Genomic DNA, 17,284 nt, shown 5'->3' with positions numbered 1-17,284 from the left:
CTCACGTATTTAAAGAGCGACGTGTCAGCAGGTGACATTTAAGTGCCTGTCCATGGTCCCAGGTAAAACAACAGGGACGTTTAGAAGACGGTCAGGTCGTAACTTTAAAAAGTCAGGGACAGGAACGTCACGAGCAGGAACTCTCTGAATGAGATAACTAAGAAACGGCACCTCGGCGGCCTAAGCGGAGTCATTCCCCCTCTGAGAGGGAAACCGTCTTCTCAGGGTAGAGGCAGAGAGCTTGAAACAAGCCAGGGGGCTGCAGGAGGCCTGACGGGAAGGCAGTGGGACTGCGTGTTCCGTGTGCCCAGGACCGTCCAGTTCAGCGCTGTGTCCCGGGCATCAGCCCACTCCGTGCAGTGCCTAGTGCCGACCTGTTGTCATGACGAGTACTAACTCACTCGGTCCTCACCTCGGCCCTGGGGGGAGTCAGCTTATGAATGGCTCAGCCTCCCGGAGAAAGGGAAGGAAGGAGGGAAAGAAAAAAAGTCAGTGAACCTGTTCCAGAGCAGACCAGCAGTAAGAGTGTGAGAGCGTGTGTTTGTGTTTGTGTTTGTGTGTGTTGTGTGTTGTGCGTTTTCCACTGACTTAAAGACATCAGAGGATGCAGACCTTCTAGTGTCAGGCCGCACCTGGCAGCTGGTGCCCAGGAGCCATTTCCAGGTCACCAGCACGTGGGGCTGGGACCGCAGCGACCTATGAAGTGGGGTTGGGGGGAGTCATTGTGATCAGTGGCAGGGGGGCTGGGGGCTGGGAGGACGTGAGGGGGAGACTGTCAGGGTCCAACCTGGGCCACCGCCGGGCGTCCTCGGGCACTTGTGGAGAAGAAGGGGCACAGGAGAGCATCTCAGAGGTGCCGGGAGGAGCCGTCTTCATACATGTCTGGCCCCTACAGAATCTTAATGGAAAAGACTAAAGCTGCTTTCACGTTCAGTGTGGAATTCCAGGAGCCAAGGGAAGCTTTCTCAGTGGGTGCTCTCCTCGGAGGGAAGGTGACAAAAAGGTGACACGCCCGTTCACCACTGGGTAGATTTCTGCCTCGCATTTGGAGCGAGTCCTGACGTGGAACTCGCGGTAGCGATGGTCACAGGATGGCACGTTGAGGAGCTTCCTGACATGAACAGGGGCACAGACACTCCCGTTTAGAGGTGGTGCCTGAATAAGCTGAAACAGGTACCGCACCTGGTACTCAATCTTCGTGTTTGGGAGATTTTTGGTGCGTGACGGGTACCCCCCGGGGGCTGAGTTTTTCACTAAAACATCCTAACGGTTTAATTTCCAAACTGCAGTACTTGAAACATTGCCAGCTCTTAAGTCACTTTACACCTAAAAAGCATATTTTTTCTTACTTTTCACAACGTCCTCGCATGCTCAGCATGGTCAATTATGGATTGAACAGATTCTTATGATTCAAATAAAATAAATTTGTAAACCGAGAATCCGGTCTTTCCACGCAGCTGTGCCACATTTCGGTAGCACTTTGGGGCCAAGATGGACCTCCCCCCTGTAAAGTGACGTGGTGGGACGCACTCGGACCGCAGAAGGGCCAGCGCCCTCTCCTGCCCACAGACCATAAAGTGGACAGCCTCCACTCCGCTTCTGTGTCGCACAGAACACCGAGCTGACTCGGCTGGCGGTGGTGCGGGCGATGGAAGCCCAGTCTAGACGTGCGGTTACAGAGAAGGCCGTCTCATCCTCTCTTTCTTCCTCACCCCGCAGTGCCTGGTCTTTGAAGATGCTCCCAACGGGGTGGAGGCCGCCCTCGCAGCTGGGATGCAGGTGGTCATGGTTCCCGACGGAAACTTAAACCGAGCCCTGACCACAAAGGCCACCCTCGTGCTGGATTCCCTGCAGGACTTCCAGCCCGAGCTGTTTGGTCTGCCGCCCTACGAGTGAGAGGCTCCTGCGCCCACGCGTGTGGCCCACGCTGCCCAGGAGAAGGGCAGAGGAAAGCCCAGCTCCCAGACCTCCATGTGAACAGTCCTTCAGCCTGTGAAGCCTTCCCATCCCACGAGGGCCTGGCCCACGCTCTCTAAACGGTCAATGAACTGTAACTTGACAGACAGGAAGCAGAAGAGAGCCCAGAACACAGATGGAAATTGTCGCTTGAATAGTCATGTTTAGTATTTGAATAATTTGGGTTCATTTCTTTTTCTTCTTCGTTGTTCTCAACCCTGGCTGGAAAATGTAAAATATATATACATGTATGTATATATGCTTTTATGTATATATGTGTATGTACATATTTGTTATATTTATATACATTGTGTACTGTATCGCTCTCCTCAGTGTTTCATCTTAACATGCGCTAGCAACTGATAAAAGTGAGGTGGTAATGGTAATTCTGTTTGGTTTGTAATCTGAGTGGGAAATCCACATGATGGATGAGGTTTTCATAAATCATTCTCTTTATCAGCAAATGTTGACATTCCTTACGTGCCCTTAAATCTCTGTGGACCTCTACTGAGAGACTGACTGTGGACTGTATCTTCCATTGTTTCCTTTCTGTGTGAACATGATGGTAGCCTACATCTTATAGTGAGGGGCATATCCACGTTTGAGAATGTTTTCTGCCTCAGAGAAATCATTTCCTTTAAGAACATTTATTTTTTTAATACATTCTTTGATGCAGATAGAATTGGATTTCAGAGTGCATCCTTGGTACCACCGAGAGCCGTAGCCCATTTTTGGAACAATTTATTGGACATTACACTTTGATGATTAACTGCTTATAGTAGATTTACTCAGCCTTTCGTGATGGGAATATAGTGAGAGGCATTGAAAATGGGAAAAATACAATCACAGGGTGTTTCCACTGGTGGGCACCCCACCTCCGGCCTGCCCCGGTGTTCTCTGCTATTGACTGTCCTTGAGCTAATTTTCAACTCTGTGAGTCTTAGAAAGGTGATAGTGATGTGTGTGATTGTCAGGTGGAATGATTGTCTGTGCATGGTTGTCTCTGGCTGTTGACCAATTTTACATTATTTCAGCAAATTCATTTCAACATTCTTGATTGCTGTATACGTGTCTGTTCTTTGAATTCTCCTTAGAATCGGTTGTAACATCTTACTGGTTCCCTCACCAGTGAGTTTAATTGAATAAAAGCTTTGACACTTACTTGTTCATGTTTTATTTGTGTGGGAGTATGATTTTACCTTTTTTAAAAAAAAAATTATCGTCTAACAAATGTAAAACGTAAATGCAAAACATACATGATTGACTTTTTTTTTAACCCAACTGTAAAGTGGCATTTACATATTTAAAAAAATTTTTATTGAAATGTAGTTGATTTACAATGTTGTATTGGTTTCAGGTGTACAGCAAAGTGATTTGATTTTATATATATATTCTTTTTCAGATTCTTTTCCATTATAGGTCATTACAGATTATTGAGTATTGTTCCCTGTGCTGTACAGCAGGTCCTTGTTGGTTATCTATTTTATATACAGTAGGCATTTACATATTTTAGGTGAACCATGCTGTCTTTGCATACAGCAAAGAAAGGCTCTCAGTGAAATGGTCACGTATGTGATTCGGTATCTCATTCTTCCAAAATATTTGTGTTGATGTTTTCTAATCATTAAGCCATTTTGCATGAATAAGGCAAACAGGTTTAATGCCTCTAAATGATGTAAATCAGGGTCAGTTTTTCTCTAGGGTGAATTTGGTCTTAAATGTGGTGGTGGTGTTTTTGTGGTTTTAGCCAACTCTGCAGACAAACACTTTGTACTTTTTTGTACAAAAGAGGAATATGGATGTGTGGTCAAAGCCCACATATTCTTTCTTATTTTTCTACGTGAGTCTGATTGCTTCAATACAACATTTCAGTGGTGTTTTCCCACTGAACAGTCCATCAATTTCATAGAGGTATAATAATGAAAATTTAGACCAGAATGACTGCTGCCAAGAAAGTTTAAAGAGTAGTTGTCTTACTTTCTTAGCTCATTTAAAGTGTGTTCCATTAGGACCTTCAGGGATTAATAGAAGTTATGCCGTTTTGTGCCCTAAGTTGCGCCCGTTTGCTTGTATGTTGCCTGTCCTTCAGGATTTTCGGTACTGATGACAGCCACCGAGAGATGACACAGTCATTCTCTTCTTCAGCCCACTTAAATGAAACGTGAACACTTTTAAGAACGTACTAATTACTACTTATTAGAGTTTTTCCACCTAATAAGTCTTCAGTTAGAGTTCAGTGATTTATAGAAAAGAGAAAAGGTCTGGAAGACACCCACGTAACGCTTAAGACAATTGACTTACTAAGAAATAGGAATTACTTCTGCTCTGCCACGGTAGTCAGTGTTTAGAAACCTCAGCGCACATACCTTTGAATATCATCGACGGTTTGATGCTGAATTTGGCATGCTTTGAATGCTCTTTCCACATTTTAAAAACAAATTTGCACACGATAACAAGTTTTATAACAAAGAATAATGAGTTTTTGCCTGTTGGTGTTAATTCCTCTGCTTAACATCGTGTACTGCCTACACTCTACTATTCCACAGGATAAAGTTCAAACCTCCCTGGCCTTATAGGAAGGCTTTCTGACCTAAGTCTAGCACCAACAGCCTTTAGAATTATTTCTGTTATTATTATTACCATCACCATCGTCATCTTCTGTAAAGGGAAAATGAGAATTGAAGAGCAAGGGGTTTCAAATTAGGCCGGCTTCAATTCAGATCGAAGCTCTGCTACTGACTGGTGGTGTCACTTTATTTTGCCCCTTTCCACCTCAGATGCCTTAGCTGTGAAATGGGGTTACTGAGTACTTTGCAGTGTTGATGTAAAGAATTGATTGAGGTCACACATGGAATGAGAACCCTTAGCACATCATGAAAGATTTATAAAATGGCAGCTACAGTTATTCCTATGTCAGAGTCCATGTGGCATTCTCCACTAGTTTTTGTTGGTTGGAGGTATTTGGTTTACCAAGGATATTTGTTGTCTGAGCAGCTCACACTGTCTGAAAGCAGATTTTCAGGATGCCTCAAAATGTTCTGGTTTCTCGTGATTCTCTTTAACAGATCGTATCTTGTACAGTGGAGTACTTGCTTTCTGTCACCTTCATTAGTCATTGGATATTTCTCTTCATTAGTCATTGGATATTTCACTTGCTTGTAACTATTCTCATCAGAAAAGCTGTGATCCAGATTGAACTAATTCAGCGTTGCTATTTCCTTACTGTATGCCAGGCACCATAGTCACATAAAACTGAATAAGAACACATCTCAGGGTATTTATCTTGTTGCACTTCAGTCATAAAAATATTTGTGTTGCTTCCAGATCTTTTTTCACTACCAGGTTAGCATCAAGCCTGCGTGACAAGGGGCAGGACGGGCCCCCGCACCGTGGTGGGTGCCTGTCACAGAGCTGTTTAGAGACTCTGAAGCCGCCCGCTTGGTGTTAAAGCATGGTATTACAGTGTTGCTTTTGTTGACTGCAAATGCCCATGCTTCCCAAGTTCCACATGGCTTTCTACAACACTGTATATGAAAATGAGTATTTTTACATTAAAATGTTTTCAGGTTTTACCAATATGTTAACAGTGTATTTCTCTAGGAGATGAAAATTACTGTATAAAGAAGTATTTAAGAATCGTAATATTCTCTCATCTCTCTTTTTTTTTAATTGAGGTATAGTTGATTTACAGTGTTGTGTTAGTTTCAGGTGTACAGCAAAGTGATTCAGTTATATGTATATATGTATTTTTTGCAGATTCTTTTCCCTTATAGGTTGTTACAAAATATTGAGTATAGCTCCCTGTGCTATACAGTAGGTCCTTGTTGGTTATCTATTTTATATATGGTAGTGTGTATATGTTAATTCCAAACTCCTAATTTTATCCCTCCCACTACCTTTCCCCTTTGGTAACCATAAGTTTGTTTTCTGTGTCTGTGAGTGTATTTGTTTTGTAAATAAGTTCATTTGTACAATATCATTTTTTTAGATTCCACACATAAGTGATATCATACTGTATTTGTCTTTCTCTGTCTGACTTACTTTACTTAGTATGGTAATCTCTAGGTCCATCCGTGTTGCTGCAAATGACGTCATCTTACATCTCTTTTAATAAGCATGAGACCTTGGGAAACATGCTGTAGTATACATTTGCTTATTGAAAACCTCATCAGAGGGATGGTGTATTCATATAATTGTGCAGAGTCACTTAAAATGCTATGTTTTCAAAATCCACTTTAGGAAAGAATTGGCATGCATTCCATATTCAAGGTCTTAATCAGATAAGGATAGATATTTATTATAAGGAATACCTATTTCTCTGTAAGCCAAGTCAGTGCTCTAATTGGTGGTAAAATTGGCATTCCGTTTAAAAGTCAGAAACCAAAAGGATTCCTACTATCAATAAGCTTTCATATCATCCTTCTAGAAATTCTAGTCAATGAGTAACGCCATTTAATGTTTACATATGAGTCTCATGATGTCAAATTCTCTCAACTGTTTCTCTGAACATGTCTGTTTCACCACTCTTTTTAAGGATGTCTTCACTGGATCCTGAATTCTGGTTTGAGATTAGTTTTGTTTCACCCTTTAAAGATAGAATTTCCTTGTTACCTGCATTTCATAGCTTTGACTAAACAACCAGCTATTGCTCCTACCATTGAAGGTGATCTGTCTCTTTTCTCTAGCTGCTGTTAAGGGTTTGTCCTTGGTCTTTGGTCTTCTGAGGAATGGCTTCCTTTGTTCTGATCTTGTTTGGACTTTGTACCTCTCCCTGAGTCTGTGCTTTGCTTTACGTTTCCCTGAACTCCTCGGCCATTATCTCTTCCCATATTCCCAGGCTCACCTCTTGGGGTCCTCTCCATCTAACCCAACAAAAAGGAGAAGCCTTAGCAGTCCGTGTAATCAGTGAGTCATGCCCAGGCGGGAGCTGCACCACGAGAAGCGAGGGCTCAGGACCTGGGGAGCTTGTGTGGTCGTCAGGACAGGCGAGAAGCCAGCACCGGCTGGGCCACAGGAATGACTTGGAGGCAGGGTACAGGCCCCTAAACAGGATTAAGGTTTCTCCATTAGACTGGAAGCTAGGCACACTGATAGCATCCAGGGGGAGATCGACGCCCTGGAATCAAGTACAGCAGAAGTCACAAATCCCCAGAACCACGGGACCTAAGAACCAGGGGCTCAGCAGAGGGCCCGGATGGAACGCCAGCAGGACCAGGTCCCTGGAGTGAGCCCCTCCTCACCTCTGCTCAGGGTGCATGCTCTGTGCCCTCTGTGCAGGCAGAGCCCAGGACCGCTCAGCTCAGCCTGCCTGCCTGTGGGAAAGCGCTTACCTACAGGAGGAAGGCGGGGAGACAGACAGTCATCTGCACGTGTTTTCAAGGACAGTCATCCTATCCCGAGGCTCACGGTCCCTTCAGAAGAGCATCTGGTTATTATTAGGGCGGGTTTTTAAAGTCCTCTCAAGGATTAGGATCTGAGGCTTTTCATCGATCAGTCCTTTCCCTGAGACTACTTCTTTCATTTCTGGACCTTGATTTTTTCCCTCCAAACTGCAATTGACCGTGTAATTGTCCATACACCCCATTCCCACGCCCGCCACCCTGACAGCATCCAGTGAGAACTTGCCTCCTGAGTTCCAGGACGGTGGAAGTCAGCTTTGAGCCTGTTGGCGGCATTGTCCCCCGAGTCCTGATGATGGTCTCAGATAGACAGCTCTGGTCTTGCGACAGTCCCTGTAGATCCACGTGCTGTCCACTCCCTCCTGTTAGCTATGAACACTCACCTGCCTTTCTCTGGCCAGAGCTCTTTGGAAGGAGTAGCTCAAAGCATATCCCAAGAGTTCTGGGGGGGAGGGGGAGTGGATAACTAGCGGCACCCAGTCCCCCTAGTGGGGGTGGATAACTAGGGGCACCCAAAACAAAACAGTGACTCTTTTGTTTCCTAGTGATGGTAAACCAGATGGGCATGCTCTGACCCCCAGGCAATGTGTAGTTTAGTGTGGGAGACATGGTAAGGAACCACACACAGGAAGATTCAATTGCAAATTGCTATAAACGGCTGTGATGTAGAAGAACAGTGTCTGAGGGAGAACAGCAGTGGGCACCTAATTTAAGTTGGGGCTCATAGGGTCAAGGAGGGGGCCTTGCGACAGAAGCGGCATTTAAGCTTGAGTCAGGAGGCAGTGAAAGTTAGCTTGGCCAGTTTCTTAAAAAGCAAAACGTAGGTTGACCATACATTACCCAGTATTTCCACTCTTAGGTGAGTATTCAAGAGAAATGAAAAAGTATGCCCACCCAGAAACTTGTACACAGATGTTCATTGCAGCACTAGTCATAATAGTCAAAAGGAGGAAACTACAGAAGCCATCAAAAGACAAGGGCTTGGTGGAAGTTGGCTGTATGATAAAATCCCAGATTCCAGTGTTATCCGTACCTTTTACCAACACCCAAACACATTCCTCTAATTAGCTCACATAAAAGGAGCTTCCTGCATTTGTAGCAAGTTAGGTAATTTGGACAAGAGATGGATAAAGATCTCAACTGGGGATTTAGAGTATGCCAAATGAATCAATGAACTCAGTCCATTTTCTAATGTAAAATATGTGCATTTTAAAATATTGATAGGGACTTCCCTGGCGGTCCAGCGGTTAAGACTTCGCCTTCTAACTCAGGGGGTGTGGGTTCGATCCCTGATCAGGGAGCTAAGATCCCACATGCCTTGGGGCCAAAAAACCAAATCATAAAACAGAAGCAATAGTGTAACAATTTCAAGAAAGACTTTAAAAATGGTACACATCAAAAAAATCTTTAAAAATAAAAGAAAATAAAATATTGATAGCATTCGCCTATATAGCAATAAGTGATTTTGGTGAGAAGAACCAACAGAAGAGACAAAGTAAAAGAGAAGGAGTTCAAATCACTTCATGGTTTATAGTCTATTTCTGGTGATAGTTTGTCAAGATAAGCCAAAGCTTGGCTTAGAGGAAAATGCATAGCTTTAGGAGAATCTGGGTCCTAACACGAGAAGGTGTCCAATGAAAACAGGTCAAAGGGAAGTGATTGGAACTTGATAAAAGTTGAAAGTCCACCTTCAAACGCTGCCAAGAGACCAAGGACAATCAGGGCAGAGAAGTGGACATAAGGTCTAGTTACCTGAGGTTGGACAGGATCAGCTCTGGGGACCAAGGACAGACTGGAGAAGATTAAGGTGAAGGGCTTGGCACCATGAGTGGAGAAGATTCCCGAGAAGTTTTACTGATCAGGAGAGCAAAGACAGGGTTGGTCTCTCCAGGGCAAAATGGATCCAGGAGGGAGTCTCTTGTCTTTGTTGGAGTTTGCTGTGGACTGAACAATTCAAAGTGGTTAGAAAGAGAAGGACATGCATCAGAACTCCAGATGGTAGAGTTCTGTGAAGTAATTTTATCTTGATCCTACAGGGAACGAGGAACCCTGCTTGGTGGACAGAGTTGAAATTTCTCTTTCAAAACATGAGACCCCAGAGAGAAGGGGAAGGACAGAACAGGCTGAGAGTCTGGCCAGGTGGAGGGCCAGCACAGAGGAAAGAACTCATGGAGTGTTTTGGCATTTACCCCGAAAGTGCATTTAATCCTGCAAATCCAGCGCAGCCCAGTAACTGAAGGTCTCTCAGACCTCCGTCCTCCCTAGCTGTTCACGTCCTGCTCATCAGAACAGATGTCTTTTTACAGCCGAGCAAGCAGCCATGTGCGTGTATGGTTTAAGCCCCCGACAGATACTTCTGACCCCAAATCTCACTCCCTGCCCTGAACCAGGCTCATTCGTGCCCTGTCTCTCTGCACAGAACTCCATGGTGATGCTGCCACATATGTCCACGAATCCCCCTTGTAAAAATGCAAATGCCCTGGAGAACGCGACTTCCCCTCTTAACCTCTTTAACCAGAGCGCTTCCTCCTCATTTTTAGCCGAGAGCCGCTCATCAGCGGGAATCGCATGTCGATGCAAGGAAAGAAGAGGGGGGTTAGTGACAGTGAAGGCTTTTGAATAGGAGGCACGGCAACAGAGGAAGGAGGTCTGAGTGGGAACTTCATGGGACCTTGGAGAGGTTGGCGGCTGACCGTGGGCATTCATGGCCTCCCCGAGTGCCAGCTCCTTTTATTTAATTATCGGGTGCTGGAAGCGAGCCTGCCGCCACCGTGGGCAGCACAAAGGCAGCGAGATCAGGTTGTAAAATGAGGTGCCCTGGGCTCTCCAGGAGAGTGCAGGGAAGCACATCACCCTCATCTTTTTTTTTAACCCTTCTGTGGGGATCCTTCTCCATGGCGGTGTGTCCTTCTGAGTCCACCCCTACAGTAGCAGCATTCAGCTGGCTCTTCTCAGCGGTGGGCCAAGATTGGGCTGGGGCATCCTGCCCTAAGCCACCTCCTAGGGCACGCTCCAAGCTCCAGGATGGCACAGATGCTTATGTCTGAGGTCTAAAGATGAGGGTGACGCCATGCTGGACCACTTTTCCTGGGGCAGTAGAGATGGGGCTGGTTCTGCAGCCCTACTTCATAAAAGACTGTCTCCAGACTGATGTCCTCGGTGGCAATGCAACCCAGAGGGCGGACAGTTCAGTGTCCTGAGATTTCCTCCATGCTGAGTGCTCACCCTTTTTTGGATAAAATCTTAAAATGGTAGATGTCTGTGTGATGTCCTTTGCTGTGCCTCACCCACTCTCCTTACCTTGAGGTTCGGAGGGGGTGAGCTCGCAGAAAGAAATTGACATACACCTTTTAGGATTGGAATGGCTAGTCTCCCGAATCATAATCCAAATTGGATGGTGGCTTGCAGAAACTTTAGAAAAGAAACATCATTCTGCGCCATTTTCTCCACTTACCAGACTCAGAGTTTTCCCAGAAGAATGCCAATATTATACCCCCAATGTATACACTTACCCACAACAGCACTCATAAACTGTTTGAACTCACCAGTGGATAGTCGTTTCCAAACTAACATTGTTACACACTATTTTAAGAAAGTTCCAAAATAAACTTATAAGTATCAGATTAATTCTCAAATAAGCCATGGTGATGGCTGACTCAAATATGCCATCCTTAAAAAAAAATGTCTGTTGTGAAATATTCAAAAGAAACCTTTCTGCATTAAGAAAGAAAGGGCAGGGCTTCCCTGGTGGCGCAGTGGTTGAGAGTCTGCCTGCCAATGCAGGGGACACGGGTTCGAGTCCTGGTCTGGGAAGATCCCACATGCCGCGGAGCAGCTGGGCCCGTGAGCCACAACTACTGAGCCTGCGCGTCTGGAGCCTGTGCTCCGCAACAAGAGAGGCCGCGACAGTGAGAGGCCCGCGCACCACGATGAAGAGTGGCCCCCACTTGCCACAACTGGAGAAAGCCTTCACAGAGAAACGAAGACCCAACACAGCCAAAAATAAATAAATAAATAAAAATTTTTTTAAAAAGTGCAAAAAAAAAAGAAAGAAAGGGCAGTCGGGAAAAAACAATATCCATCCTTATGGGATATATGGAGCTCAGAGTTAAACATAGGGTTTATTTCTCCCTTAAGTGTATGACTTTTTCCCCTAAAGTTGCCCTGTTTTAGTTCCCTACAAATCCATGATAATATAAAGTTACTAAATGATATCTATTAATTTCCACCCAACCATAGTGGTATGAATTTTGAGATTTATATTGGTTTATTTTTCAATGTTGAATGTTTTCCCTACCCACTGAACAGGAGTAACCCTCTCTCCTTCTAAACCTTTTATTTTGTTGAAATATGTCAGCTACCAGAAGCAAGAGGTATCAAAACCAACATCTCTCTTTAATCTCTTTTCAAAAATCTACACACTCTGCCTCATTTTAATTGTGTCTAAAAGGTGATCTTAAACACTGAAAATGAAAAGAAGTCCCTACGTGTGGCACTCTTGGGGGCTCTGAGGATGATTTATACAACAAATTGGAATCCTTCTCCTATTGCCAACTTAAGTCACACGCCCCAGTTGATCCTTCCCTGCTGTTTCATGTAAATATCTGCTGTGCTAATCTGGGCCTACAGACTTTTGCGCAAGAGCATGTTGAGCTCAGACAGAACAAATGCCTTCTACGGAGAAAATTGGAAGGAAAAGGAGAAAATAGAAATGATTGTAGGAACAGGAATAAATATTATATATACATCTGCATACCGAAATCGATCTATCTATCCTCTATGTTGCCATCATCTACCTATCTATCTATCTACCTATCTGTCTATCTTTCCTTTGGTACATTTCAATCAAAATAGCTTAGAGAAAATTGAATATGGGTATCAACATATGCAACCTAATTGTTTTGAATTAAAGAAAAAAATTACTATGGCTACATACCATTCCTCTGATAGAATTAAAATTCTCCATAAGGAATTAAATTCTCCATTCATCCTCATTACTAGTATTTTTACACAGACTGTCCACATATATCATTAAAAAGTGCCATCATATCCTCATAGAATGTTCTGTGTGTATGAGAGAGAGACAGAGACAGAGACAGGCAGACCTATGCAGAAGAGGTGTGACATTTTGAATATAAGTATGTTAGACATTCTCTTCAAGTCCCCCCCTCCCTTATGGTATCAAATTCACTGGGGAGAAAAATAAGAGGTGGCTCTAAAGGAAGGAATTGCTCTTTCAGTTTCAGATGGTTGCATAAACATATTTCCACCCCATTTCTTCTATGAAACTAACCCAACACAACCAAGAGAATAAGAAACAAAAAAAATGTTATCTTTGATGAAACTAGGCATCTTCTGGATCACAGTACATGCAGAAAGATGGCCAAATGCATGAGAATTGGATGAAGGTGATGGGGACACCAAGACAAGCCGTCTTTTTCTGCGTGACTCGGGCAGAAACGGCAGAACTCAAAAGAGTTACCCAAAGTGGGCAACGCACATTAAAAGGAAAAACAATGACCCCGTGCTTAGAAGAGTAGGGTCAAGGTGCGTGGGCTGGTTTTGGAAGCCTCCCTACGTCATGCTTCCATCCTGGCATAGGATGGGGGTGGGGGAAGAATTAGTAAGAAAATAGCCAACAGGCCACCTTTGCTCAAAGCAGACTGTGGGTTTGGCAAAGTGGAGAAGTCAAGAGGTCACCTAGCCAAGCGACTACTCATCCTTACCTGGTGAAGATAGTAAGGTCAAGGTGAGATAAGCACTGTGACACATTCTGCGAAATGCACAGCCTCAGGCTGAGCCCAGACAGCTTTCTGTCAGCACTCACCCACTGGCCTGGTGGAGTTATGAAAAGCCCCGGAGCCACAGCCGGAAACTCAAGCGGCCCACCACCCTTCTGCCCATTCCCCCAGATTTTGCTCAGTCTAGTACCTGGTCCTCATAGATGTCTCCTCCTTCAAACATGAGAAATAATATGATTTCAAAAGCTGGTAGCTGGCCAGAGGCCTTTGAAGAGATGCTGCAAGGAAAAAAAAAAAAAACAGGACATGATGGATGAAGGCACATACCACAGGCATCAAAGACCATGAACAAAGAGATGTCCGAGAAATCAAAGCAATTAAGGAAAATAGTGTTTCTCTGAAATGAGAAGTTAAAGAAGAGATATAAGGGTTTAAGGAGGAGCTGATAGTACATTAGATGGGAATGAAAAGTAGGTGGGCAGCCTCGGAAATAATGAGAATGAAAAGTGAGTAGGAGAGGCAGAGAGAAGAGATGGACCATCTTTAAACTGGTGCCCTGCCAAAATCAAAAATGAATGAACAGGAAAAAATAGTCAAAGGTGTAGTTCACGGTTAAAGTTCTGAAATACAGGGAAATTTGAACCTGGAGACAGAAATAGCACGGTGAAACCGAAGGCACTTTTTACATAGATTAATTCACAAAGAAATTACTGCGATTTTAAGTTATGGAAAAAATTCTACAGATATTCAGAAAAAAAAAAAATCGAGGAAGCTAAGATTTCTCCACGTCAGACAGGAAATGCTTGAAGAACGTGGAACAATATATAAAAAGACCTGAAGGAAAGACTGTATGTCCCAGAATGCAACCCAAACTGTCCGTACATTTTAAAAGATACGAGTAGATATGTCCAAACAGACACCACTGCAGGGAATGTAGGTTCATGAAGAAAACAAACAGAAAGAGGTTGAATTCTTACCAACCAAGAGAAGCCATGTCTAAGAGATTCATGGTAAACTTAAAAGATGTGTTTAAGTGTAAAACTAAGGTGAAACCTGTGGAAATCAGGGTCCCAGAGGAGAAAATAAATGCTGTCAACCATGACCATGTAGAGATGATAATGTAACTAATTAAGACATCATCCGAGGAAACGCAGTTGAACGTGGAAGTGCGAGGAAGAGCATACTGATTTTTCTCATGTTTAACTCCAGGCGTTCAATAGACACTGTTTTTAAATTCATCACAAGTAAAAGAACGACAAATATATTTAAGTGGGTGCAGGCAACCACCAGAAGAACTAAAAGTAGACTAACATTCTTTCATTTTAAGGAAAACCCAGTAATTCAAAGTGATATTCCATGCTTGTTCATCTCATAAAATAATTGCATAAGTGGCTGATGACGCCAGTCAACCTAATTTTTGCAGACTATGTGTATTACCTCAAAATAAGAATACTCTTTATCCATGCTTGACCAAATATATATCCTGTAGAACGTTTCGGTAGACTGTATTTCAATACACTGAAAATCACCAATATTACTTAGGCAACTCCTGTACGAAGGGTGGACATTCAGGAATTCTTAGTAACAGCCTCAGAAAAGGTCCCTGAGTCAGGAACTTACCTTCTTCTTGGTCCAGGGCACGAACAGGGAGAATTAAGCAGCTCTGTAGGATATAAGCCAAAGTCCCATGAGGAAGAGGCAGGGTGTGTGCAAACCCCAAAGGAAGTGCAGGGCCTCCTGCAGAACAGGGTGGGGTCAGAGGGATGACCTTGGGTGGGCGTGGAAGGCTCCTTGAAGAAGCAGGATCTGAGCGGGGTCTCCGGAGACATGGGGCATATGGAGAGGCAGTGAGGACCAGTCCCATGCTGCCGGAGCCGGGGTGAATGGCAGCATGCAGGTGGGAAGGGACAGGACCGTGTCAGAGCCCGTGAGGGCGGTCGTCTGTGAGAACAGGGCACTGAGGAAGCCTGAGAATGGACGAGCTGGCTGCTGCCGGTTGTCATGGCAGAGAGCTCAGCTCTTACGTGTCAGGTGAGGAAGAACCTGGGAAGGTGTTTTCAGCGGCTGGTGGATAAGTTCCAATTATTAGGAAGATTCACCTGCTTGTAGGATTCTGGTCACCCAATAACTTTGGCACCATTCTCCATCTGACCACTTGAACCTCATTTTAAAGTTCTGGTCAAGTGACATAATTGCTCTTGGACCAACCCCGGGGTGTCTGGGGCAGGATGACCAGTGTCATTTGTGAGAGTGGGAATAGAGCACTTCCAAGCATTAGCTCCTGCTGAGGGTGCAGGGTCACAGGCTGCTGAGCAAGAAAGCCAAAAATGGGAGAGGATTTTTAAAAAATTAATAGACTTTTTTGGAGAGTTTTAGGTTTATAGAAAACTTGAGTGAAAGTCCAAAAAGTTCCCATAGATGTCCCCCACCCAGTTTTCCCTGTCGTTAACATCTGGCTTTAGGGTGGTGTGTTTGTTACAGTTGGTGAGCCAATATCGTTACCTTATTATTCACTAAAGCCCACAGTTTACATTAGGGCTCGCTCTTGGTGTGGTGTGTTCTGTGGGTTTTGGCAAACGAACAGTGGCATGTATCCATCATTACAGCATCAGTAGAATAGCTTCACTGCCATAAAAGTCCTCTGTGCTCTGCCTACTCACTCCCTATCCCCCTTAACCCCTGGCAATCACTGATTTTTTTTTTTTTTTACTCTCTCCATAGTTTTGGCTTTTCTGGAAGGTCATCTAGTTGAATCATACCATGTGGTGCCTTTCCACACTGGCTTCTTTCACTTAGCCATATGCATTTTAAGGTTCTAAGGATTTTTAAAACAAAATAAATATTAGGTTTAAACCGAGAACAATTCAGGAATCATACGTGTCTTCCCTAACTTTAAAATGGACTCACTTGATTTTTCTAACACTTAACATTAAAGCACTAGTTCTTTAACCGGTATGCACGAATGTGGTTATATTTGATATTTCATGCCAGCCTCGTTTCACACATGCATTATTTGCATTTTTATGCATTCATTCCACACTTAACGTATTCATAAAGCCCTTGCTTGAAAGGAGCTTACAATTATTTTTATTACAAATGTCATTACAAACAGGAGCTTACAACTGTTTTTATTACAAATGTCATTACACACGGTTGCTCATATATGTGTAAGTTTTTATCTGAAGAAGTGAAAAAATTTGCATGCCAGTGAACTCTGAAGAGAATCCAGAAACTAGGACGTCTTGGGAGGCTTTGTGCGTCTTACGTGCATTCATGTTTAAAGAGTTTTTTGTTCTCTGTATATTTAATCATAACATTTATGGGAGTGGTTTTCAACTGTGACTTTACTTGTCCTAAGGAAGTTCACCTCCCTTATTTCAGACTTTCAAAGTAACGTGCCAAGAACAAGATTGCTGTTGTCTTTCAGTTGGACATACTTGCCCCCATAAACATAACCTACTTGAATCCGTCAAGAGAGCATCATATTCTGACATCTAGTAACTTCCTAATCAGAAAAAGGATTTACTCCCTAACAAAACTAAAACACTCTCTCTGGTCATAGAGAATTAGCCCTGCTGATGTAAAAAATGAAAATCCCAGTTGGACGTTACAAGTTTTCATGAGCAGCAGAGTGGCAACCCATCGGACAGGAGCTGTTTCATTTTGTGTTTCACAGCCTGGGTCCAGAAATGTGATTTTGAAGATTAAAAAAAGGGGATGAGGACATGGCCAGTACTGTAATTTTTACAGTTCCGCACATATGTATGTCTGTGTATATTTGCATAAACTGAAACTATCTATGAGAAGTACCCCCATCACCCTACAACAGTAATGAGACCCAGAATCTCTAAGAGATGTATGTCTGCACATTATGGGCTAGAAATGACTCTCTCTCTCTCTTTTCTGTACATTACATCCCCATGACTTATTTATTGTATAACTAATAGTTAGTACAAAAGGTGCCCAAGGTGGTGATGACGTCCTCTCTCTCTCTCTTTTTCCTGTGCATTACGTGCCCATGACTGACTTATTTTAAAGCTAGAAGTTTGTACAGAAGGTACCAAAGTTAGAAGTGACATTCTCTTCTCTTTTGGGTACCCTTCCTATACACAGTTGCATGACTCTGACCTCTTTGGGTTACCATGGGGAAAAAACCTCCAAATAGAACTTAGAATGTTTTGTGCAGAA

At 43.6% G+C, this 17,284-nt stretch overlaps 1 protein-coding gene across 2 annotated transcripts in view; it reads left to right on the top strand.

The window, feature by feature from the left end:
• The window catches only part of PUDP (pseudouridine 5'-phosphatase), a 133,097-nt gene that overhangs the window by 70,434 nt on the left and 45,379 nt on the right, over nt 1-17,284 (top strand). The window contains exon 4 of one of the 2 annotated variants that reach the window (XM_082375903.1): nt 1,720-3,117. The exons of the other annotated variant lie outside the window; for it this stretch is intronic. Coding sequence (XP_082232029.1) covers nt 1,720-1,896 — 177 coding nt within the window. The 3' untranslated portion in view covers nt 1,897-3,117. Of the gene's footprint in view, nt 1-1,719; nt 3,118-17,284 lie in introns of those variants that run through there. 2 annotated transcript variants of the gene reach the window in all.

The sequence above is a fragment of the Balaenoptera borealis genome, assembly GCF_965194805.1.
Source record: "Balaenoptera borealis genome assembly, chromosome: X".
NCBI lineage: Eukaryota > Metazoa > Chordata > Mammalia > Artiodactyla > Balaenopteridae > Balaenoptera > Balaenoptera borealis.
Note: the sequence above shows the minus strand (reverse complement) of the source record. Positions and strands in the feature narration are given on the sequence as shown.